Raw genomic sequence first — 22,766 nt, forward strand, 5'->3', positions numbered from 1 at the left:
GTGGTCCCGCCGCCCTACCGTGGGCAGAGTTTGTCGCGTACTACCGTGACGACGCGGCGGCGATGTGGAACCGCGCGCGCCCCTGGAACCGCGCGCGCCCCTTTGTCCCTCCAGAGGTGGCGGCGACGGTAGAGTATAGAGATCTCTCTGCGAGATATATCGGCTTGACCTCGGCTAGGTCTCGCCTCTCTCCTCGGCGTAGGACACGCTCCACATCCGGCCGGGCACACACACACGCTTCTCTTCTCCACACGTCTCGCCTTTGCGCTGCAGGCGCGGGGCGAGGCGGGCTCGTCCGGGGCCGTCGCGCCCGTCCCCGGCAGCTGCAGCTCGGGGGACCTCTCGGGCGGCCGCTCGGGCGGCGGCCACTTCGGCGCCGTCTCCTCGCATGCGCCGGCCAGAGATATCTAGATCTCATCGCCCAGCTCTCCCAGACCCTAGCTAGATCCGTACTTCCCACACACGCACTCACCGGACTGCCCACCGGACGATGGGCTCCAGACAACCCACCGTCCCTCTCCTCCACTCATCTCGCGTCATCAACCCCTTTGCGCTGCAGGCGCAGGGCGAGGCGCGGCCGGCCGCGCCGCCGGATGCACGGATGCCGCCGCTTTTGAACGGCGAGGAGGGGATGGCGCTGTCGGCGGAGGCAGCTCCCCCCCTGCGCACGCCCCGCCCCCACACACGCACCCGCTCCCGCACCCCACACCCCACCACACCCACGCGCGCGCACACTTCGCGCTGCAGGCGCAGCAGAGCGGCCCCGCCGGAGGCGAGAGGGGCGGCCCCGCCGGAGGCGACGAGCCGGGCCGCGGCTCCACCTCCACCGCCACCGCCGCCCCTCTCGCGCGCACCTCCGGCCGCGACGGTGCGGGCGACAAGTCGGCGTCGAGGCTGAGCTTGAGCTCGCGCCCCAAGATCTCGCTGGCGCCGACGGCCCCGGAACAGGAGGCGAGCTCGCGGCTAGCTCTCGGCTAGCTCTTGGTGAAATCTCGGCTAGCTCTCGGCTAGATCTCGGGTAGATCTCGGCTAGCTAGATCTCACCGTCGCCCCTCCCGCCCGACCGCCCACAACTGCAGAACACGCAAGTGCCGAACGTGCGCGGCACGGAGGAAGTCTCGGGCGTCCGGACCTCGCCGCCCGAAAAGCAGAAGAAGCAGCGGCACGGTTGCCCCCCCCGCCACCCCCCCACACACACCATGCTTGAGCGGCGCGCCCGAGTTGCAGTAAGGCCGATCGGCACTGATGAGACGTAGGCGAGGGGGGCGGTCGCTTGCTTGACCTCGAAGCTTCCGCCGAGGAACAAGAGACTACTGCCCGCGTTGTGGCAGACTTCTGGCGATGGGCCGACGAGCAGCTTCCGGCGCTTCGTACGGCGCCTGTCCAGATGGTCGACAACGTGCTCGACGCATGGTGGCTGTGCCGCGGCGCATCAAAGCACGTCCCGGCGTGACGGATGGGGAGCCGCAGGTGCGGGACGGACACGGGTAGGCGGGGATCGGACCCCACTATTGCAGTGGCGGTCGTTTGTTTGTTGGAGAGAGAGGTGCGGTCGTGTAGGAGCGCGGGCGGGGGGGGGGGGGGGGAAGCCGGAAAGGGGGGGGGGGGCCCCGGGAAACTCCCGGGGGGAATTTCTCCCCGACCGCGGGGGTTCTTGGGAAAAAAAAACCCCGGGGGGGGGGGAAACCGCTTTTCCAAAAAAAAGGGGGTTTGACTTTTGGTGGTGCTTTGGCCCCCCCCCAAAAAAAAAAATCTCTCCCCCCCCCCTTTTTTGCAAAGAAAGAAAGAAAGAAAACAGACAACCCAAGGGAGGGATGGGAGGACGGCACGCTTTTTTGCAGAAAGAAAGAAAGAAAGAAAACACACAACCCAAGGGAGGGATGGGAGGACGGCACGCCGCCACCACACAGGGATTTTAAGGAGAGGTGTGTGGTGCGCTAGCCGTCGCCCACCCTAGGGAGTCTGCCTCTTCCTATCTCTCTTCGCAGTCTCTCGCCGCTTCTCGCTGCAATCTTCATGCCACCTCGCGGCTTTTTTGCACGGGGACAGTCGGATGGGAACACGCTTTCTTTAGCTGCAGTCTCCATCCAGAAACGCGATACATGGCGGGGGCAGTCCCTGCCACCGTGCGAGACGGCGTCCGTGCTGGCGTGGCGACAGAGGAGGCTCGGCCGGCGGGAGCGCTTCGGCAGCTACCCGCTGGTGTGCAGCGCGCAGTGCGTCAGCAGGTGAATCAGTCTGGCCGATCGCCAGTGATCGGCACCACCACTGGGAATCAGCCGGCGGCGGGCACGCCGTGCTGCACGCCCGCCGCGGCGAACGGCGGCCACCGCCGCAGCGGCCACAGCGTGAGTGACTCTACGGCCGCCGCGGCTGCCCCGCCCACGGCCACGCGTCAAGCGTCCTCCGAGCCCGACGCCTCGCCTGCGGCCGATCACGGCAATGGCATGGCCGCTTCCTTCTTCGCCGCGCCCATCGCCGCGCACACCGCCGCGCACACCGCCGCGCCCACCACTGCCGCGCCTGCCGCCGCGCCGGGCGCCGCGCCGGCCGCCGCGCCCGCCGCCGCGCCGGCCGCGCCGGCCAGCATTCGCATGCAGCCGAACGAGGGGCCCCTTGCCGCCTGCTTCCGGAGGGCGGCGGAGGCGGCGCCAGCGCGAGCGCCCGGCCCGGCTGCTGCTGCTTCCGCTGGTGCCGCCGGCCGAGTGCGAGATCTCGCGCCGCCGGGACCGGTGGCAATGCGTGGGCGCCTGTGCGCGCTCAACCTCGACCTCATCGAGCACATGAAGGCCAAGTTCCACAACCGCGAGATTGACGCCGGCGAGGTCACAAAGTGGTTCAAGGCCAACCCGGAGCAGCTCGAGGGCACCGGCCTCACCGTCGACGACGTGTCGACCGACCACATCTTGCCGCGCTCGGCGGGCGGTGCGCACCACGTCTTCAACTACTACATCATGTCCAAGTCGCACAACTCACACTTCCAGAACAACTGGACTGCTGCGAAGCGCGCGTACGTCGGCAAGCAGGGAGTCAAAATCGCCCAGGGCTTCGCCGTGTGGTGCCGCGACAAATCGGATGTCCAGTATTTCAACTTCCGGCCCGCAAACTACATGCTCAGCGAGTGATCGCGAGCGGCCCCCCTGTCGCTTGCCTCCCTCCTTGCTCTACTCCGGGAGTAACTTTCTGTTCCCCATCGGACTGATTTCTGTTCTCTCTCTCTTCGTGCCCAGTGAGCAGTGTTGCGCCAGGAAGTTGTGCTGGGAATGCTGATTTCTCTTTGTCCTGTGACCTGTGCGAGGGAGTTTCGTTGTAAAATTCTCTCACGCTCTGACAGCAGCTCTGTCCCTGCCAGTGGAGAGTGGTTTGCCATCACACGCGGCCGCTCGCCAAGCCCTGCCCTGGTCAGATGGATAGTGCCCGAGAGCGAGGGATACGGAGGGGAGCACAAATAGGACGCCCAGCCCTGCCCTCGTGCCGCCGAGTGTGTATCCTATGCGAGAGAGATCCCCTGTGCCCTACTGTGCCCAGCCCTCTCCTCGTGGCGATGCGCCCTCCCCCCTCGCTTTTGCAAAATCCTGCAAAGGTGGGGACGTGTCTGTCGAGATCCTCGCCGATTCTACCACACAGTCGGGCTTGGTTGAAGATGAAAGATTGAGATCACAGATTGTGGATCGTGTGGGCAGTTGCCAGGGTCAAAGGTGGAGATTGGAGATGGAGAACACATATTAATTAACATTGTACAGCCGTGTGTAAACGGCATGGTAAACGGGGACGTGTGCGGGACGTGTCAGCCGACCTGCTGAGGGAGGGTGTAGAGGATGTAGAGTGTAGAGCGCTGTAGAGCTGTAGAGGTGTAGAGCGCCCCGGAGTGCTGTAGAGGTCACTCTGACGGCACACAACACCCTATAACTGCGTCATGACCAGCCTGCCATGCGTCGCCGGCACGAGGTCACAAATAGCACAAATAGGACGTCGTGCCCTCGTGCCGAAGCATTGGGCCGAAGCATTGGGATAAGGCACTCGGAAGCCTTCCTGATGGCCGCCCTCGTCGACGCACAGCGCTCCCTCACGGCCGCCAACGCAGTGCTTACCAAGGAGGCGGTGAACGGCATCCAGGAGCGCGTCACGTTGCTCGAGTGCAAGCTCAACGACATCTTCGCCGTCGGCGGTGCCTAGGCTGCGCCTCCACGCCTCTCTCAAGTCCTATCCCCGCCTCCATGGTCGGAACGGCGACCCTTCTCGAGGCGGCGGCATGTCTCTGAGAACTCTGATGGCGCCCTCCACGGCTCTCGCGCAGAGAAGGGGAATGGAAACACTAAATTCCTGGTCATTCTGTAATACGGGTCAGGACTCGTGTGGGGTCAGAGTCACATATGAACGACCCGAGTTGCTTGGGCGCAGTGGCCCTCGCCCTCTCCCCATCACCACGTGAATGTGAAATGAAACCGGCATCACCCTCGCCCCAAAAACACTTGTTACCAGTTGTTGGCTATCTAGTACTCCCCCCCCCCCCCCCCCTCTTCAAGAGTGCGCCGCACGCCCCTGCGCGCTGCAACACACACTGGTCACTGCTTCAGCAGCGAGCACCTCGATCCTGTATCTAGATACCGTGTTTGTTATGACCCCCCCAATGAACACACCAGTGAGGGAGGGCGAGACGATCGAGGGGTTCCGTACCATGCGGAATCGACCCTATCCAGTGCTCAAGTGCTCAAGTGCTCAAGGGTGTGAGAAAGAAGGGTGAGAAAGAAGGGTAAGAAAGAAGGGCAAGAAATCGCAAACCCTGTCAGCAGTCCTCCTCCGGGAATGTACGTAAGAGCCACATAAAAAAAAAGAAAAAAGAAGGGTGAGAAAGAAGGGTGCGAGGGAGTTAAAGTTGTCGTGCGAGGGGGTTTTGTTGTAAAATTCCAGTGTCGTGCGAGGGATTTTCGTTGTAAAATTCTCGTTCTCCGAAACTTGCACCGTCGTCCGTTCACGGCGTCGATGGCGCCCAATCGCGAAGTGCAAACACCGCGCTCCCAGCACATGAATGCCAGCGCCACCCTCCAGCGGCTCCTCCTCCTCCACGCCGAGCTTTCGTTGTCGCCCACGCCCGTGCCCGGCGCCTGGCGCAGCCACCGCCCCTCCCAGCCGCCGTCCCGTCCCTGCGCCACCGTCTTCTTTCGCCACCTCCGCAAGACGGGTGGCACCAGCCTCCGCGCGCTCTTCGTTTCTGACCCTTCCTTTGAGGTGGTCATGCTGACGCCCTCGACGGACCTGGCGGCGGGGCGCATCTCGCAGGGCTTTGTGAACGCGCTCCTGACAAACGACACCCTCGCCGCGTCCCACCCCCGACTCTTCATCGAGTACCACTCGCCCTACTGGCTCAACGGAGGGCCATTCCTCACGCTCCTCAAAGACATGCCTGTCTGGCGAGCAGCGCAGGAGCGGCGCGGATGCAGAGCCGTGGCCTTGACTGTGCTGCGCGAGCCAGTGAGCAGACTCGTCTCCGACCACGGCTATTTCAGCACCAACATGCCACGCGTCTTCCCCTGGAACTTGCTGCAGCACGGACGAATCGAGTTTGAGGCGCAGCTGAGGCACCTGCTGCTGCCATTCAGCCCCGGCGATGTCGGCTTGCCGGCCAGCCAGAGGGGTGAGCGCAACGCGAGCGCACTGGCCGCGGCGGCTGACCTGCTGGTCGAGCAGGCGCAGCACTGGCACGGCGGATTGTTTCGCGACGCGGCCTCTGCGGTGGCATTGGCCAATCGCATCCTCGCACACTTCGACCTCGTCGGCGTGACGTCCCACCTCGACGAGCTGCAGGAGGTGTTGACCCGCGAGCTCGCGCTGCGAGATGCCTCTGGCGGCTGCGCCCGTCCACGTCACGCCAACCTCGTCTCCAACAAGACGCAGGCCACGCTGGCCGCGCTGCTGCAGCAAGACGAGACCCTACAGGCGCTCTGCCGCGCGCTCGACTCCGCGGCAGCGCACGACTGCCGAGAGCGCGTAGCGCGAGAGGCGTTGCGGGCACAGACGCCTGTGTCGGACAAGGTGTACCAGCATTGGAGAGATCGGTGGGAGGGAGCCGAATCGAACCGAAGATCGACCGGCACCAGGGAGTGCGCCGGCGCGGCCGCGGACGGAGCTGCAACTCGCAAGCCGGAACGCGGAAGCGGAACGCGGAAGACGGATGCGAGAGAGGAGTAATGTAACACTCAAAAGTTTGTCTGATCTCACGAGGTGGGGCGACGCGCACGGCGCAAGCGACGAATGTCGTGTGCACAAAAGAGAAAAGATGTAGCAGCCAGCTGCCCACACCGCTTTGTGGCCCGGGCCCAATCGAAAGTCTCCTCCAAACACGACTATTGTGACAGAGACGCGGTGCCTGGCCGTGACTCATATACTGAACGCCTCACGGTTCTGCTTGCAGTCGGGCCCGGAGCGGCGGCAGTCACCGGGCCGCGACAGGTCCCAGGAGGCGGCCTGGTCGCCGAAGCGGCGCATTCCCTCGGGCCACGGCAGCGGGCCGACCAGGCTCTTTGAGGCGGTGCTGCTGGCGGCCCCGGCCCACCGGCTTCCCCGCTTCGACAGGTTGCGGCAGTGCGTGCGACGGCTGCGGCCGCCCTCGAGCGGCGCGAGCCGCTTCCAGTAGCCGCGCGCCGCCGCCGCTCGCCACGGCTTCGACACGCCCCAAAAGTGCTCCACGCGCCACGGCAGCTCGCCGCGGTCGTACCGCGCCCAGGTGCCGAGGTCGTTCTTGAGGTAAAAGAGGTACCAGAGCAGGCCCTGGTCGAGGGCGCCGTTGACAAAGTCCCAGCTGTTGAGCTTGCCGTAGTGCGTCCCGTTGATCGTCCCCTCCACCTTGAACAGGCTCGCGTCGGAGCCCGCAGCCAGCAGGCCCGCCACCTCCCGCATCCGGCTCCGGGGGAAGGAGCGCGGCGCGCCGACGCCGTCGAAGCCCTCCGCGGCGCTCCAGCGGCCGCGCTCGAGCAGCTCCGCCGCCTGCGAGAAGACGTCGCACCGCGGCCTCACCAGCCACAGCCCGCCGTTGACGGGCGACGCGTGGTCGAAGAGCGAGACAAAGAGCGCCGAAGAGCGCAACAGCGCCTCCGCGCCGCTGCGCCAGGTGGCGGCGTCGAGCGGGCGAGCCATGAGGTCGATGTCGAGGTCGGCGTAGAGGAGCAGCTCGTACGTCGATCCGAGCGAGAGGAAGGCGACCTTGAGCAGGTTGGACACCGCGAACGCGCCGCGCTGGCCAGAGTTGCGGCCGAGCCTGCCTTCGTGGCGGTGGAGGTAGCTCTGCGCCGCCTGGATCGTGCGAGCCGGCTGCAGGTAGCGCGCGCTCGGGCAGTCCTCGCTCACCTTTGGCGAGAGGATCAGCAGCTCTGCGTCGCCAACCACGCTGGCCAGCCGCGACGCTCCTTGGCACCACAGCGGGATGGCGCACGCGTAGCCGTGCCCGCCGTCCCACACTGTAGCGATCGCGACGCGGCCAGCCGGGCCGGGAGGCGGTAGCGTACGGCCCGCCACCGCCGAGAAGCACTCGCCGCAGCCCGTGTCGAGCTGCGAGGATCCGCAGGACGTCATATCGCCGGGCTGAGCCAACGTGTCGCCACCGCTGCGCAAAACCAAAAGAATTCGATCGTTGCTCCCCCTCGAGCACGAACTGCCCATCAGACGTGCCGGAACCGTCGGAGTTCGAGCGGCGGTCCATGGGAGCGCGTGCTGCTTATCAATCAAGCAGATCTGCGTGTTCCATCATCCATGATGGCGCTCTCCCGGCTGTGGATGATTTCACAACGAAACTCCCTCGCACAACACTCAAGAATTGCGTAAAGCGTGAGAACGCAACAGCAGCAGCGTGAGTGTGTGTGTGTGTGTGTGTGTGTGTGTGTGTGTGTGTGTGTGTGTGTGTGTGTGTGTGTGTGTGTGTGTGTGTGTGTGTGTGTGTGTGTGTGTGTGTGTGTGTGTGTGTGTGTGTGTGTGTGTGTGTGGTGGTGGTCTGGTGGTGGCGTGTGGTACGCGGTACGACGGCCCATAAGCCACAGGCATCGCCATCGACGCAAGCGACTCGCCACTCGAGCTCTTACTAGCCCTCGGCGCCCACCACCTGCTCCGCACCTGGCTCGCCCTCGTAGTACCGCACAACGCCGTCGGGCGACTCCTTCCGCACCAGCCGCTCCGCACCTCGCTCGCCCTCGTAGTACTGCACGATGCCGTCGGCAAACTCCATGCGCACCAGCCGCTCCGCACCTTGCTCGCCCTCGTAGTACCGCACAGTGCCGTTGGCAAACACCGTGCGCACGCCCCGCTCCGCGCCTTTCTCACCCTCGTAGTACCGCACAGTGCCGTCGGGCGACTCCTTCCGCACCAGCCGCTCCGCGCCTAGCTCGCCCTCGTAGTGCTCCATGGTGCCGTCGGCGAACTCCCTGCGCACAAACCGCCCCGCACCTCGCTCGCCCTCGTAGTGCTGCACCACGCCGTCGGCAAGCACCACGCGCACAACCCACTCCGCGCCTGGCTCGCCCTCGTAGTACCGCACAATGCCGTTGGTAGACTCCTCGCGCGCCATCCGCTCGGCACCTCGCTCGCCCTCGAAGTGCAGCACGGCGCCGTGAGCAAACTCCAAGCGCACCATCCGCTCCGCGCCTCGCCCGCCCTCGAAGTGCCGCACCAGGCCACTCCTCAAGAAGCGCACCCGCAGATCAGCGCCCCGCTCTTCGCCGCGTCGCAGCGCCCACGCCTCGGCGCGTTGCTCGTCAGCGCCTTCGACCGTTGTCGAGAGGCAAAGCGCCGGGCTCACCTTCGCAAGCCACGGGAAGTGGTCGGCGGTGGCGCGGCGGTCGGCGGCGTAGGCGCGAAGGGTGGCCTCGCAAAGCGTCGGCCGTATGATGGACGACCCGACGAACGATCCGGCAATCAAACGCTCGATGAGAAGCAGCCGCATCGCCACGGCGAAGAGAGGGTCCTTGAAGCGCGCCAGGCCGCTGCGTTGCGCGAGGAGGCCGAGGCGCGGCGACGCGAGGCTGAAGGCGGCGCAGTCGGAGAAGTCGTCGACGCCCTCGAGGATGCGGAGGTGCAGCTCCGGCGGCAGCTCGCCCAGCCAGTCCGTGGGCGGGGCGTCGTCGTCGTCGGTGCGTGCGCGAGGCGGAGACTCCATGGAGGCACGTCGGCGGCGCCTCACCTGAAAAGAATTTTACAGGCGCCACACGGGAACGGGACGAGTGCGCTGGGACGACTGGAAACAAGAAGACACGAGAGCCACCACAGGCGTCGTTGGCGCACACATACTGAGCAGCTGCGCTGGAAATAAGGAAGAGGCGGAGACTCCATAACAGAGATCTACATCCGGATTTGGCGCGTCGTGATCGCACTCCAAATCAGACTTTAATGTATTACACTAACTAACACGGTTCGCCAGCAAGCGCACGTCCAGGTTAGCCCGCCTGCAAGTGCCGTGCCATAAGAGAAAGAATTTTCATGCCCTCCAAGTTTGAGAGAGTGTTTGTCAAGTTTGAGCGGTGCCCGCTGTGCGCTATAGCTACCGGGCCCTGGATGTGAGGTTGATGACCGCACTCCAAGTGAGACTTGAGTGGATTGGCACTAACACGGTGTGTGTGAGAGAGAGAGAGAGAGAGAGGAGAGAGAGAGAGAGAGAGAGAGAGAGAGAGAGAGAGAGAGAGAGAGAGAGAGAGAGAGAGAGAGAGAGAGAGAGAGAGAGAGAGAGAGAGAGAGAGAGAGAGAGAGAGAGAGAGAGAGAGAGAGCCGAGGCGGTCGCCGGGTCATCAACCTCAACACACATCCAGGGCCTGGGCGCGCGCGCGGGAGGGGGGGGGGGGGGCGGATGCGGGTCCGATCGATTTCTTTCTCTGAGGCGCACGGCGCTTGCCGCGAGACTCGTGATCTTCCATGGAGTCTCCGTCTCGCGCACGCACTGGTGACAAGAGCGAAGAGGCCCGCCAAAGAAAGAGGCCGGCCTCGTGCGGCGGTCGGTGGCGGCGATCACGGTCGCGTTGTCCCCGAGCGAGTGCGCCGCCGCCCTGAATGCCTGAAAGCGCTCCGTGTCGAAATCGAAGAAGAGAGAGAAGAAAGAAACACACAATCGTTGTGTATAGGTAAACAAATTTCGCGGCCGATCAAGGATGTCAAATCGCGCGTCCCCGGAGTGACTTCGAAGGCAGGCGGGAGCGCGAGCCCCTTGTGCGTGCGTGTGCCCAGTGTGTGCGTGTGCGTGCAGCGTGCGTGGTGCGTTGGCGTGGAGTCGGATGGCCTCGTGCGGGGATTGGGAGGCACACAGCTCGAGCCTGGCCGGCGCCCAAGAGCCATGCTTCCAAGAGGGAGCAGACGACGAGCAACGCGTGCTTGCGAATGCGCACGGGACGTCTTTGATGGACTCGGAGGCGCGGAGCTCGAGCCTGCCCGGAACGCAATCGGGCAGCGTCCAAGAGGGAGCAGACGGCGACAGATTCATGGGTGCGAATGTGCGTTGGATGCCTTCGCGCAGCTCGAGCCGCGTCGGAGGCGAGCGGGCCGGCTTTGAGGAAGATGGCGAGGAGTGGGTTCACCTGGTCTGGGCCGACGCCGACTTCCGGAACGGCGCCGCTCTTGAAGCCTTCGAAGCGGGGAGTGCGGTGGAGAGCGAGGTGCTGAAGCGAGAGCTGTCCACTCTCGAAGGACAGGCGCGTCCCTCGCCCTTTTCTGTGAGTCGCTGTCTCCTGACCTCGTCTCCGCCCGCTCCAGGTGCAATGCCTCCTGGAGGACCGCCGTCGAGCCGAGGCACAGCACGCTGCACTCCTCCGCGCATCGCGCGAGATTGCGGCGCAAACAACGGCGAGGGCGAGGGACAGAGTCAGACATCAACGTCCCGCCACAGCACTCAGCCGTTGCTTCTCTCGTTGCGTAGGAGCTGCTCTTGCGTTCGCTCGCCTCCCTCTCCCAGCAGCCGAAAGGCGGACCCGTGCGCTTGGCCAGCATGGTGCGAGTATGACGTGTGTCTTGCGGAGGTTGGGGGCGGGAGACGACGGACGGTGGCACCCACACGGCGCGTGTCCGGTATGGTGGTTGGCAGGGCGGTGGCTGCGCCAGCGCCTTTCGCGGTCGCGGGCGACGACAAGCTCGGAGTGGAGGAGATGCGCTGAGCAGCTCTGGAGAGCCCATCGAGTCTGTTGGCTTGCACTGCGTGTTGTGTCGGCATGTGTCTGTGTCGGTGGGACGTCCACGCGCGGAGGGGGGGCCTGGGTTTGGAGCTCACAATTCGAACAGTGGGAGGTAGGCAAAGAGAGGAAGGAGAAGGTGCTGAGTCAGGGGTGCGGCGTTCGAGATAAATGTACACTGGTCAACTACCGACACAATAACGAAAGACGCCACAGATACAATAGAGCTCACACCGCGGCGGCTCCCGCGCGACTGAGCGATTTCAACGCGCAAACGAGAATCAAACACGTGGATCACGTCTGACAGAAGGAAGAGTCCCTCATCGGCCTCAAAGATGTGCTTGCTTCGAGCCATACTGCCGCACGCTCATTTCGCAATGCTGCTCTCACAGCCAGCTGCACCATGGCGCCTTCCCACAGAATAGGCGATGCAAGCACTCGAGCCGGCAGCCACGAGGAGCACGGCGATAGCCGCCGCGCCGCTCCAATAGCGAGAGCGGTACCAGGCGTGGTCATCTTTGTTGTCTGGATTCGGGCACGACAAGCGCTCGCTGTCGAATTCGCTCTGCCTTTCGACAAAACTCGGGCCTCGGTTGTCCTCACAGCACACGAGCAGCTCCTCCACCTTGGACAGCTCGAAGGTCACCGAGCGGGCCTGTGAGCCTGTGGTGCTGGCCCGCGTGATCGGCGGGAGCGAGGGCTCCATGTCGGCGGCAGGTCTGCCGGCTGCGGCACAATGAGCGGCCGGCGGCTCTCGTCGGGGCACCATCTCGGTGTTCCTTTTGGTTTGCCGCCGAATTGTCCTTGCGCGGCTTGATTGATTGTTCCCCCCTTCAGAAAGAAGAATTCGCGTCGGATTTCGGGGAAAAAGAAAGAAAGAAAACGGACAACCCAAGGGAGGTCAGGGGGAAGCGCGTGCAGGAATTCTTCTTCGCGCGAGAAGCTCATCGCACCCGCGAAGCCCCTCTCCTCGGTCGCCTGCCGCCATGCCGCTGATCGCCGCGCTCTCGCTCGGCCTCGTCGTGCCTCGCACGCCTCCGCAGCCCACGTTTGCCCGCTGCTCGACCAGCATCAGCATGGTCGATGCCGAGGCCACTCGCGACGCGGCCACAGATGTCGGAGGTGCCGCGTCAATCGTGACTGGCTGGCAGCAGGCGGCGCTCTCAAAGATCGCAGACCAGTGTGGCCTGACGCCCAAGGACTATGCGGACGACTTCACGGGCGTTTCGGGCTCTCCGGGCAAGATTGTCTCGTACGAGGGCCCTGGCGCGCCCAACGTGGCTTGGTGCTCCGGCCTGACTCTCTCGGGCGGCGAGGTCTCGCGAGGGGCGGTCGCCGCCTTCTGCGGCCCGCTGACGGATGTGCCGCACCTCGTCGTGAGCTGCGGCGTCTCGGACGGCGGCGTCGACCTGTACATCGACTACCGCCCGCGCGCCGAGTCTGGCTACGACCCTGCGCTCCCGACGCTGGCCGACTATCCTTCTCCAGAGACGCGGGAGGCATTCGCAGAGGGCGGCAACCGGAAGGACTTTGCGGAGGCGTACTTCACGGAGGAGGCGGAGGCGGCCAGGGCGGCGCTGCTGTCGATCGAAGGCGCCGTCGCGGCGCCGCCTCTCTCCAAGGAGGCGACTTCGGCCCTCTCCGCCGGCCCGCTGCTGGTCGACCTGAGGCTGCCGCTCACGGACCACGCGGCGAGCGCGGCGGCGGAGGCGTGCTCCGCCGCGGTGGACCGCTGGCTCGGGTGGATGGCCTCCGCCGAGGAGATGGGGCGCGGCCTCTCCGCCGGCATGCGCCAGACGGCGACCTACACGCGCGACACGAAGGTGCGCGCGAACCACTTTGGCTTCCTGCTCGGGCGGTACTCGGCCCTGTTCGGCGCCGAGGAGGGGAAGGCGCTCGCGTCGGCGGACGCGGGGCCTCTCGACGAGGCGTACGTCGGCGGCGGGAGCTAGTGGCGGGGCGCCCTTGAGCGCGAGTCGTCGCGCTCGTCCTCGCAAGCGGTCACCGCCGGCGCCGCCTTCAGCTTCTCGCCCTGGGCCAAAGGTGTGTTGAGGTCCTAGTTTCGCAGAGAATAAAGTCATAACTCGCTCTCACTCTCTCTTTCACTCTCGCCGCTGCTTTGAAAAGCGAGCACTGTCGAATCAGACCACCATGCGTGTACACCCAAACAGCCTCAGAACACACACTGCACGTGCGGCGAGACGTGTATACATCTACCGACAAGGAAGGCTGCCTCCCGCGGGGCCGCCAAGCCGGTCAGGCCCGGCCCGCCTGGCGGAGCGGCCGCGCGAGCCCTCCCCTCCGCGGCGCGTTCGGGAAGGCGAGCAGCAGCCAGATGAGCGCCAGCTCCGCGAAGGAGACGTCGATCGGGATCGCCATCGCCAGGCCGAGGTGGTCGTAGCAGACCTCGACCGCCTTGAGCTGCACCTGCTCCTCACCCGGAGTGAGTGAGCGGCGAGTGGCCGCACCACGCCTCGACCGCCTCGCGCCCGCGGCGCCTTTGGCAGGATGCGGCACGTGAAAGCGAGCAGCCGCTGCCTGTATAGGAAGCTTCCGAGAAGGGTCAGGGAAGGGTCAGCGAAGGGACGTGGCGGCGAGCTGCCGCTGCCGCAGCGCCGACGGCATCGCCCGCAGCTCCTTGTTGACCTCGGCTTGCCGGCCCGCAGCGACGCGCGGCCGCGGAGGCGGCGCGGCCGCGAGGTTGCCGCTGGTCGCGCGGCGGCTGAGCACCGCCGCCAGCTCGCGCACTTGCTTCCGGTCCACCGGCCGGCCCGCCGTCGCGCTCTCCGCCATCGTCACGCGGCGCGGCGGCCGGGCGGCGGCCGGGGCGGACGGGGGCGGAGGGGCGGCCGAGGGCGAGTCTGCAGCGCGGCGGAGCGGCACGCTGGAGGGCGCTGCAGCCTCCTGCGGCGCCGCCCTCCGCTTGGGCGGCGGCGTGACGGGCCGCTGGCGCGCGTGGGTCTGGAAGGTCGTCCCCTTCTCGCGGACGACCCAGGAGCTCTTCCTGCGCATCCGGCGCGGCGGCGCGGGCAGGCCTCCGCCGCCGTCCGCCGCGTCGCCCGCGTCGCTCGTCGCGGCGGAGGAGGCCGCGCCGGCGGAGGAGGGAGGAGGGGACGCGTCTCCACTCGGCTGGTCAGTCGGCTCTCCCGCCCTGCCGAGGGCGGAGTAGAGCTGGTGCAGCACGATGGCGGCCCGCTCCTCCCTCTCCTCGAAGGGCGCCGCGCCGAGCTCCCCCATCTCCTACAGAAGACGGGCTGAACCCCGTCAGAGAGGCGCGGGCAAAGGCGGCACCGGCACCTCGGCCTCCGTCTCTCCTCGTCAGCGAGGACGAGGCGCAGCCGCGTGCAGCTCACCTGCACGTCTCCCCGCACCACCCGCACCTCGATCTTGTCCACCCGCGCCGACAGGATCCGCATCGGCAGCGGCACGCCGCACAGCATCCGCTGCACCGCCCACTCCAGGAGCGGCGCGTCGAGCGAGACACGCTCGACCAGCATCTCTCCGCTCGGGCCGATGGTGGCGACGCCGCCCGTCAGCTTCTTGAGCACCCACGAGCCGAGGCCGTGCCACCACGCCGCCGCGGGAGGGAACGGCGCCGCCGGCGCCGGCAGCGCGCGAGCCAGCGGCAAGGAGGCTGAGGCAGCGGCCGAGGCGGTCGAGGCGAGCGACAGAGGCGGCGGCGCCGGTGTGGGGCCGTCGAGCGTCACGACGGCCGCAGCGCTGGGGCCCAGCCCCAGGAAGCCCGCCAGAAGCAGCGGCAGCCCGCTGCCGCCCGCCGAGCAGGCTGTGTCCACTGCGCGGCCCAGCGTGTCCTGCAGGTAGCCCTGCAGCATGAAGGAGCGGCGCTTTCGCCGCGACTTGGTGTGGAGCAGCAGCCGCGGGAGCGCAAACGGCGGGAGGCGCAGCGTGTGCGCGCAGAGGCTGTGCAGCGAACGGAAGTCGGAGAATCGCTTCCAAACCGTCCACTGCTCCTCGCCGACTGCCACGCTCACCTCGTACGCCACGACGCCGCCCTCGCGCCGCCACTTGCCGACCGTGACGCGGAGCGGCGCGGAGGAGCTCGAGGGTCCCCGTGGCGGCTCCGGCGTGGGACTCCTGGGCAGACAGGCAGGGAGGGAGCCGAGCGAGCTCGCCATTCGCTGACGCTGGACGAGCAGGAAGGACCCACCGGTGCTTCGCTCATGCTTCGGTGTGAACAGGTTCTTGGGTGCAAAGAGCGCGGCCACAAGTCACAGGGCCCGCTCGTCCATGCGACCGGCAAAGGCTGGGTCAAAGAGCACAAGGGCGGCATCGCGCCGCCGACCAAGAGAATCATCCACAACTTCGCCAAAGAGGTCGGCAGCCCGAGCGCCGTCGACCGCACCGACTACGGCACAGCCTCCGGCAGCGCCCGGGGCTTTGTCCAGCACCACTCGCAACAGCTCTCGCGCGCCGCCGTCTGTGGCGACGCGCAAAACATCAACAACGCTGCTCGCAACATGCGTGTCGCGCACTCATTCATGACCGGTCTCAATGCCCCACCCCCCTGCGCGCGGGCCTTCTAGGCCCGCGGGTAGTCTCCCCCCATTCCCAGGGCCTCCAGGGCTCGCACCTCAACCTCTCACAGACCAGCGCACAGCGCCATAGGACGTATTTTCTTCTCAATAACAAGGCTGTGAATCACGTGTGAACGGAGTTGCTCTTTGAGACCAAGTGCGCTAAATAGAGCATGAAAATCTTTCAGACGGTACCTTTCTGTCCTCCAGAGTCGAAGAACTCGACCGGTGGCCCCCTGGCCGCCAAAGTGGCTGGACGGCGCCGCGGCGCACACTGGTGGGCCGCGGAGCACACTGAGGGAGCTGTCCTCGGCGCCGTTCGGCTCCCGCGGCCTGGGTGGTGGCAGTGGCACTCCCTGAGCTCCCTGATTTTTTCTGGTATTTGTTGAGCACTCTCTGGTCACCTTCGCCGGGCGAGCCTGGCTCTCGCTGCGCAGCGGCGCGACCTTCGGTGAGGCTGCCGATCGTCGAACTGGGCTTAGCTCTCAGTCAAGATATTGTGCTGGCCAAGAGCAGATGCGGAGCCGGCGGCGGCGGATGCCGAGGCCTATCTTGAAAAGGGCCCCGTGAGACCAGGCCTGCGGCATACTCACTCACGGCGAGTGTTGGGTGCGCAGGCCTGAGCAAGCAGCGACTGCACGCCCTCGAGCTCGAGCTTCATGGCACGCAACGCCTCTCGCAGCACGGCCGCTTCGCCACCACTCCTCTCCGCCGCAGCGAGTGCGGCGTCTCCACCTGCGACCGCAGCTGCGACACCTCTGCGGACACCGACGACGACGACTCTCGAGTTGACTCCACCGATCGCAGCTCTGCTATAGTGCGCGCTGCGATTCGGCGGTGCGCCGAAGCTTGCGCTCGCCATCGCAGATCTCGCAGGCGAGACACTGGACGCACGCGGCGACCTCCCACGAGTCCATACAGGGGGCTAGGGGCGGCAATAGGCCGCCACGGCGGTTCGGGGACGCACGTTTGGCGTTACAGATAAATCTCTCCCATCCTATTTTCGCGTTGGAGGTTTGTTGTTAGCAGATCAAGACACAGAGCTTACACAAAATCACAGCGGGAGGAAAGCGGCGAGTCGCAATTCCAGGAGTCTTTGTGGCGGGCGGGCCACCCTGTCCAGAGAGGCACAGGTGCCAATCTGGGGTCTTTCGACCGAGTCTATGAGCCCTGGCCGCCTCCCGATCATGGTGGTGGTAAGGATCTGGCGCGCGCGCGTTGGGCGCCCATTCCGTTTGGCGGCTAGGTCGGCTCAGGGCCCCGCCCGTCCACTTCCTCCCACTTGGCGCGTGATGTGTGAATCGGGCTTCTCGAGATGTTCAAAATTCTTTCTTCCAATCTGTCCGCAGGCTGAATTCTTCATTCGCGCCCGCCATAATTTCGATCCGATGAACGCGGATGCGTAATATCGAGTTTGATGCGATGAAGAAGGCGATCGGTTCGCACGCGACAGACCGCCCATGGCGGTCAGCTTGGCAGTCGGCTTGTACCTGCTTGCGCTAGGCCAGTCGGGAGGGGGCGCGGATGGTGGTGGCGGCGGCGGCGGCGCTGGTGGCGGGAGCAGCGACGAACCGGTGGCGACCATCCTACCACCGCCGCAGCCGCCGTCACTGCAGCAGCCACCCCCACCGGCAGCGGAGGGTGCTGGAGCCACGGGCGGCGGCGGCGGCGGCGGCGGCGGCGGTGGCGCTGGTGGCGGGAGCAGCAACGAACCGGTGGCGACCATCCTACCACCGCCGCAGCCGCCGCCACTGCAGCAGCCACCCCCACCGGCAGCGGAGGGAGCCGCGGGCGGCGGCGGCGGTGGCGGCGGCGGCGGCGCTGGTGGCGGGAGCAGCAACGAACCGGTGGCGGCCATACAACCGCCGCAGCCGCCGCCACTGCAGCAGCCACCCCCGCCGGCAGCGGAGGGAGCCGCGGGCGGCGGCGGCGGTGGCGGCGGCGGCGGCGCTGGTGGCGGGAGCAGCAACGAACCGGTGGCGGCCATACTACCGCCGCAGCCGCCGCCACTGCAGCAGCCACCCCCGCCGGCAGCGGAGGGAGCCGCGGGCGGCGGCGGCGGTGGCGGCGGCGGCGGCGCTGGTGGTGGGAGCAGCAACGAACCAGTGGCGGCCATACAACCGCCGCAGCCGCCGCCACTGCAGCAGCCACCCCCGCTGGCAGCGGAGGGAGCCGCGAGCGGCGGTGGCGGTGGCGGCGGCGGCGGCGCTGGTGGTGGGAGCAGCGAACCGGTGGCGGCCATACTACCGCCGCAGCCGCCGCCACTGCAGCAGCCACCCCCGCTGGCAGCGGAGGGAGCCGCGGGCGGCGGCGGCGGCGGCGGCGGCGGCGGCGCTGGTGGTGGGAGCAGCGAACCGGTGGCGGCCATACTACCGCCGCAGCCGCCGCCACTGCAGCAGCCACCCCCGCTGGCAGCGGAGGGAGCCGCGAGCGGCGGCGGCGGTGGCGGCGGCGGTGGTGCGGGTGGCGGTGGCGGCGGGAGCAGCGACCAAACAGCTGTAGCAAAGCGAGTGGCCATATCATCGACGCCGAGAAGCGAGCCGAGCCTCCGGCGGTGATTCGAGCCAGGCCTCCAGCGGTGCAACCTTGCCTCCGCCAGCGCCCCATCCGTGCCGGCCGCTCTTGGCGCGGCACCCGCCGGCGCTGCTGCCGTCGGCGGCAGCACGGACGCGCGCATATGTGGCACTTGCAGACACGCCAAGTTTCTCAACCTCGATTGAGCGTTGAGTTTTTCCAGTGTCTCTCTCTCTCCAGTGTATGTAGCTTTTTGCCCTTCACGCACCCACCCAAAACGAATTCAGCACTTGAGCACTGGATAGGGTCGATTCCGCATGGTACGGGACCCCATGAACACCCCAGTGCATGCCGTCCGCCACTTGGCTGCCATCGGCATACACGAGGAGGTATGTTGATTGATTGTTGTTAGCAGATCAAGACACAGAGCTCACAGTCTTATTTCTTGAGCTCACACACGAAGAAAGCGGCCCGAAAAGAGTGAAGAATTTTTAAGGACAACCCGCGTTTTCTTGTTGTCGCGTCAGCGTGCTGAGAGAGAGATTTGTCACTCCCTTTCTTCTCTTCTCATAAAATCGGAGGGTCGGCCCACGGCGCAGCCTGAATTCTTCTCGGCAAGGAAACGAGGGTTGTGCGACGGCAAGGTCCGTCTGGTCTCCATTTGCTCCAAGTGCTCCAAGTCTGGTGACGGTTGTTTGCCAAGGCCAGGACAGGCTCGTCAAGCACTGCCCGAGCGCTTGCATGCCGACTCCGCCTCTGTCGCCAGCCAACGAGTTAGGTGACATCGAATCATCCGTGTCGGTGAACGCGTCCGAAGCGATGATCACAGAGGCTGCCGGCCGCAAGGTTTCACCATCCGAACCGACTCACACCCCGCCATCGACGCCAGCGACGAAACAGACGCTGGCTGTGCTGGGCGTGACGCTGGCGATGCTGCTTGCGCCAGCGCTGGTGGAGAGCGGGCGACCCGAGGTCGCGCGCGGCGCTGCGGTGCTGGGCGTCATGGCGTTGTGGTGGGTGACAGAGGTGCTGCCTCTGCCTATCACGTCGTTGCTGCCGATGGTCCTGTATCCGCTCCTCGGCGTTTGCTCCGCTTCCGAGCTGGCAAAGGTCTTCTTCGACGCCACGTCGATGCTTTTCGTGGCGGGTTTCCTGGTCGGACTGGCAGTGGAGCGGTGGGGCATGCATCGCCGCATCGCCTTCTCCGTCGTGGCTCTCGTGGGCGGCGGCGGCATGGCGGCGCTCATCGCGGGCTTCATGGGCTCGACGTGGCTGCTGTCAATGATGATCTCAAACACGGCCACCACCCTTGCTATGCTGCCTGTGGCGGATGCGTTTCTCGCCAGCCTGCCGCCCGGCACCGAGCGCTTCCAGTCGGGCTTCCTGCTGGCCATCGGCTACGCGGCGACGATCGGCGGCATCGCCACGCCCGTCGGCACCCCCACAAACGCCATCTTCCTCTCTCAGTACTCGCTCTTCTGGCCGGACGAGCCCGAGTTCTCCTTTGCGACCTTCACGCTGGCGGCGCTGCCGCTCTCCGGGTGCCTGCTCGTCGTCACGTGGCTCGCGATATGTGTACGCTTCGTCTGGCGCGCGCGCACGCCCCTCCAGGTCGACGACCTGCGGGCCTTCACGCGCTCGCGCGACGCGCTGGGCGCGTGGTCGTACGAGGAGTTGGTGCTTTGCGCAGACCTCGGCGCCCTCATCTTGCTCTGGTTTACGGCGTCGTGGTGGAAGCCGTACGTCGCGCCCTCGCTCAACTCGGGTGCAATCGGGCTGGCAATGACGCTGCCGCTGTTTCTGGTGCCGTGCGGGCGCTCGCTGCCCGCGTCGCTGCGGCGCAGGGTGGGCGCGACGCGCTGCACGAGCGCCGCGGCGGCAGCTTACGACAGCGTCCCAAAGGGTCTCGGGGCGGCGCCGCCGCCGCGCTGCATCCTCGATTGGGACGCGGTCAAGGCGAACTTTAAGTGGGAGATCCTCTTCATATTCGGCGGGGGGTACATGGTCGCGCATGGCACTGTGCGCTGCGGCTTAGCCGGTGTGATCGCTGACTGCCTGTGTAGTCTCGGCCTTGGCCACGCGGCGCTGCTCTTTGTCATCACGCTGGTCGTCTGCTTCGTCACTGAGGTGGTGTCCAACATGGCCACCGCAGCCATCTTTGGACCGATTGTGGTGGCAGCCGCTGCGAAGGCGGGATTCTCACCTGTGGTCATGCTGCTCTGCGTGGCGCTGTCGTCGTCGTTTGCCTTCATGCTCCCGATGGCGGGCGGGCCCAATATGACCGTCTTCTCCACCGGCCGAGTCTCCATCCGCTTCATGGCCGCGCAGGGTGTGGGGCTCAACTTGGTCGCCGTCTGCCTCGGCTGGATGTACTTCTACTACGTCATGCCCGCTCTGCTTGGCTCGGCATACACTGAGCTCAGCCTCGGATTCACCAGCACAGCGTGACTAAATCTTGCTTACCTGACCGAAGAATCTGGGGCACATCTCCACACGGAGGGCACACATACACGTATGTGCACCACAAAACGAGAAAAAAGAAAAAGAAATGTGGCGCCCGCCGCCGCCGAAAAACCCCGCGCCAAGCGCCGCCCCGCCCTCGTCCCTAGAGGGCCTAGAGAGAGAGCCGTATCTAGTTTCTAGAGGGGCTTCCATGGGGGCTTCCTTCCGTCCTGGCTTGGCGTCCCCTGGCTCCTGCCGAGACTCTGTGGGCGTGCACCAGCCACCACGTGTGCCCTCCTGTCGTCGTCTAGAGAGGTGGAGACGCAAGGGTCGCCCCCCTCCGCCCAAGTGTGTGGAGAAGTTTACCTTACCTTACCTTGCCTGCCCTCCGACTCACCGACGTTCGCTCCTCGCTGCTAGCCGCCCAACGCAGCCATCTCTCGCTCGCAACGGGTGCAGAGGCACCAGAAGCCGAGCTCGCGCTCGAGGCGCTCGCGCCGCTGCCGCACGGCCGCCGCCGCCAGCCACGCCTCGTCGAGGTAGGAGAACGAGATCGCCTCGCCCGCTTCGATCGGCCGCCTCGCCACTACCTCGAGGGCCGCGCCGCCGCCGGCGCGGCGGACGCACACGCTCGCGTTGGGCGCGCAAGAGTGCTCGAGCAGGCAGGCGGCGCTGTAGATGCCGACGCTGCGCTCGTCGATCGTGAAGAGGTTCGTCTGCAGCCGCAGCAGCAGCTGTGAGCAGCGCGGGGCGTGAGGACGGCCGCGTGTGCGAAGGTAGGACCCCGGACGAGATTAGCCGAGATAAACCTCCGCCACGACGCCCTCGGCCAGCGGCACGTGCCGCGCAAACAGCCGCGCAAAGTCGCGCGTGCTACGGGAGAGCGCCTCCTCCTCCTCGCCCGCCTCCTGCACCTCGCCGCCGCAGCTCGCCGCCGGCTCGAGGTGCGATAGCAGCCAACGGCAAAGTGATGGGGCGGCGGCAGCCTAAGGAGCGTGCGCCGCACGTGTCTGTGTGCGTGGCCCGCCGGCGTACGCGGCGGCGGCCTCGGTGGCCGGCCGCCACCTGCGCAACCATGGCGAAGAGGCTGCACACGCGCACTCCATTCTCCCTCTCGCCGCCCCGCATCGTCGCCGCCTTCGCACTCGCACCGCGGTGCCACTCCCTCGCCGCCGCGGGCACGGCCGGCCAGCGGCACCCGGACGGCTCTCCTGAGCAGCCTCCAGTGCGTTCGCCGCAGCCTGGGCAGCGGTCGACAGCACAGCCGCCTCGCAGCACCGGTGCCTCTGTTAGGACTATTTCGCCAGCGCGAAGATGCCGAGTGGCTAGTGTCCTGCGGCCGACTGTGCCGCCGTCCGTCACGCACACTGGCGTGCAGCAGTAGGATGCGTGGCGTCGGCGCCAGAAGCTGCGGGCGTTACGGGTGCGGTGAACCGAGGCCGGGGAGCCACCTGCTGCCATCGATCGCGGACAGACAGAAAAGAATTTTCCAAATCACAAAACTTCTCCAAACCCTGCGCCGAAAGGCGAAAGAAGCCGAGAGAACAAGGGAACGGCAGGCGGCGGCGGCGCAGGACGAGGCAGAAGAGAATGACGCGACAGAGGAGGAAGTGACAAGGGAGAGAACGACGAGAGTGGGACGGCCGCGAGGTGGCATGAAGGTTGCAGCGAGAATCGGCGAGAGACTGCGAAAAGAGATAGGAAGAGGCAGACTCCCTAGGGTGGGCGACGGCTAGCGCATCACACTCCTCTCCTTAAAATCCCTGTGTGGTGGCGGCGTGCCGTCCTCCCATCCCTCCCTTGGGTTGTCTGTTTTCTTTCTTTCTTTAGCCCTTGGGTTGTCTGTTTTCTTTCTTTCTTTCTTTCTCCCATCCCTCCCTTGGGTTGTCTGCTTTCTTTCTTTCTTTTTACACTGGGCACGGGACAAGAGAGATCGCTTGAATGCCGGCATAAAAGCGCGACAGTGCTAGCCGCCTCCGCGATGCTGAGCGGTGCATGAAGGGCGGCGAGCCGCTGACCTTCATCAGCTCGCTGAGATGGGACACGCCCAGCACATCGACGCGGCCACCGTCCGGTTCACCATGCACATCGACGGCAGCCTCGACGGGCAGATCAACTTGAAGTCCGAGTACACACGGGA

The 22,766-nt window shown here is 66.0% G+C and overlaps 11 protein-coding genes across 11 annotated transcripts in view; 7 read left to right on the top strand and 4 right to left on the bottom strand.

Annotated features, from left to right (window-relative positions):
• EMIHUDRAFT_224404 (hypothetical protein) overlaps positions 1–1,453 on the top strand; it is a gene marked incomplete at both ends in the record, with an annotated part of 3,691 nt that extends 2,238 nt beyond the window's left edge. Inside the window, 4 exons of the mRNA XM_005790989.1 lie at positions 28–128; positions 274–378; positions 1,080–1,167; positions 1,257–1,453. Coding sequence (XP_005791046.1) covers positions 28–128; positions 274–378; positions 1,080–1,167; positions 1,257–1,453 — 491 coding nt within the window. The remainder of the gene's footprint in view (positions 1–27; positions 129–273; positions 379–1,079; positions 1,168–1,256) is intronic.
• Positions 1,454–2,738: 1,285 nt separating this feature from the next.
• On the top strand, positions 2,739–3,125 carry EMIHUDRAFT_224405 (hypothetical protein; the record flags this gene model as incomplete). Its single annotated transcript, XM_005790990.1, has 1 exon — positions 2,739–3,125. The coding sequence occupies one exon, from the start codon at positions 2,739–2,741 to the stop codon at positions 3,123–3,125; it is 387 nt and encodes a 128-aa protein (XP_005791047.1).
• A 1,900-nt stretch (positions 3,126–5,025) lies between these two features.
• Positions 5,026–6,189, top strand: EMIHUDRAFT_224407 (hypothetical protein; the record flags this gene model as incomplete). The annotated part of the gene is made up of 1 exon (XM_005790991.1): positions 5,026–6,189. The coding sequence occupies one exon, from the start codon at positions 5,026–5,028 to the stop codon at positions 6,187–6,189; it is 1,164 nt and encodes a 387-aa protein (XP_005791048.1).
• A 189-nt stretch (positions 6,190–6,378) lies between these two features.
• On the bottom strand, positions 6,379–7,569 carry EMIHUDRAFT_224408 (hypothetical protein; the record flags this gene model as incomplete). Its single annotated transcript, XM_005790992.1, has 1 exon — positions 6,379–7,569. One exon carries the CDS (start codon positions 7,567–7,569, stop codon positions 6,379–6,381), a length of 1,191 nt encoding a protein of 396 aa, XP_005791049.1.
• A 502-nt stretch (positions 7,570–8,071) lies between these two features.
• EMIHUDRAFT_224409 (hypothetical protein) lies at positions 8,072–9,142 on the bottom strand (the record flags this gene model as incomplete). The annotated part of the gene is made up of 1 exon (XM_005790993.1): positions 8,072–9,142. The coding sequence occupies one exon, from the start codon at positions 9,140–9,142 to the stop codon at positions 8,072–8,074; it is 1,071 nt and encodes a 356-aa protein (XP_005791050.1).
• Positions 9,143–10,247: 1,105 nt separating this feature from the next.
• EMIHUDRAFT_224410 (hypothetical protein) lies at positions 10,248–10,969 on the top strand (the record flags this gene model as incomplete). Its single annotated transcript, XM_005790994.1, has 2 exons — positions 10,248–10,682; positions 10,886–10,969. 2 exons carry the CDS (start codon positions 10,248–10,250, stop codon positions 10,967–10,969), a joined length of 519 nt encoding a protein of 172 aa, XP_005791051.1.
• A 324-nt stretch (positions 10,970–11,293) lies between these two features.
• EMIHUDRAFT_440080 (hypothetical protein) lies at positions 11,294–11,889 on the bottom strand. The gene has a single exon (XM_005790995.1). The coding sequence runs from the start codon at positions 11,839–11,841 to the stop codon at positions 11,503–11,505; it is 339 nt and encodes a 112-aa protein (XP_005791052.1). The 5' UTR covers positions 11,842–11,889; the 3' UTR covers positions 11,294–11,502.
• A 232-nt stretch (positions 11,890–12,121) lies between these two features.
• Positions 12,122–13,087, top strand: EMIHUDRAFT_109298 (hypothetical protein; the record flags this gene model as incomplete). Its single annotated transcript, XM_005790996.1, has 1 exon — positions 12,122–13,087. One exon carries the CDS (start codon positions 12,122–12,124, stop codon positions 13,085–13,087), a length of 966 nt encoding a protein of 321 aa, XP_005791053.1.
• A 98-nt stretch (positions 13,088–13,185) lies between these two features.
• EMIHUDRAFT_454628 (hypothetical protein) lies at positions 13,186–15,308 on the bottom strand. The gene is made up of 4 exons (XM_005790997.1): positions 14,450–15,308; positions 13,744–14,375; positions 13,634–13,673; positions 13,186–13,562 (listed from the first exon to the last, which is right to left on the bottom strand). Exons 1-4 carry the CDS (start codon positions 15,269–15,271, stop codon positions 13,392–13,394), a joined length of 1,665 nt encoding a protein of 554 aa, XP_005791054.1. The 5' UTR covers positions 15,272–15,308; the 3' UTR covers positions 13,186–13,391.
• A 4,617-nt stretch (positions 15,309–19,925) lies between these two features.
• SDCT1 (sodium-dependent di-/tricarboxylate transporter) lies at positions 19,926–20,733 on the top strand. Its single transcript, XM_005790998.1, has one exon. The coding sequence runs from the start codon at positions 19,967–19,969 to the stop codon at positions 20,630–20,632; it is 666 nt and encodes a 221-aa protein (XP_005791055.1). The 5' UTR covers positions 19,926–19,966; the 3' UTR covers positions 20,633–20,733.
• Positions 20,734–21,558: 825 nt separating this feature from the next.
• Positions 21,559–22,092, top strand: EMIHUDRAFT_361678 (hypothetical protein). The gene has a single exon (XM_005790999.1). It carries the CDS (start codon positions 21,702–21,704, stop codon positions 22,008–22,010), a length of 309 nt encoding a protein of 102 aa, XP_005791056.1. The 5' UTR covers positions 21,559–21,701; the 3' UTR covers positions 22,011–22,092.
• The last annotated feature ends 674 nt before the right edge of the window (positions 22,093–22,766 follow it).

This window comes from Emiliania huxleyi, assembly GCF_000372725.1.
Source record: "Emiliania huxleyi CCMP1516 chromosome Unknown EMIHUscaffold_117, whole genome shotgun sequence".
In the NCBI taxonomy this organism is placed as follows: Eukaryota; Haptophyta; order Isochrysidales; family Noelaerhabdaceae; genus Emiliania; species Emiliania huxleyi.

What these genes read in the sequence shown, in the direction of transcription:
- EMIHUDRAFT_440080 (XM_005790995.1), bottom strand. Translation starts at nt 11,841, where the DNA reads ATGGAGCCCTCGCTCCCGCCGATCACGCGGGCCAGCACCACAGGCTCA.
- EMIHUDRAFT_454628 (XM_005790997.1), bottom strand. Translation starts at nt 15,271, where the DNA reads ATGGCGAGCTCGCTCGGCTCCCTCCCTGCCTGTCTGCCCAGGAGTCCC. An exon ending in GCCTCGTCCTCGCTGACGAG is followed by an intron (nt 14,376 to 14,449) that starts GAGAGACGGAGG and finishes CGTCTTCTGTAG; the next exon opens with GAGATGGGGGAGCTCGGCGC. An exon ending in CGTGCCGCATCCTGCCAAAG is followed by an intron (nt 13,563 to 13,633) that starts GCGCCGCGGGCG and finishes GGTGAGGAGCAG; the next exon opens with GTGCAGCTCAAGGCGGTCGA.
- SDCT1 (XM_005790998.1), top strand. Translation starts at nt 19,967, where the DNA reads ATGACGCTGCCGCTGTTTCTGGTGCCGTGCGGGCGCTCGCTGCCCGCG.
- EMIHUDRAFT_361678 (XM_005790999.1), top strand. Translation starts at nt 21,702, where the DNA reads ATGGCGAAGAGGCTGCACACGCGCACTCCATTCTCCCTCTCGCCGCCC.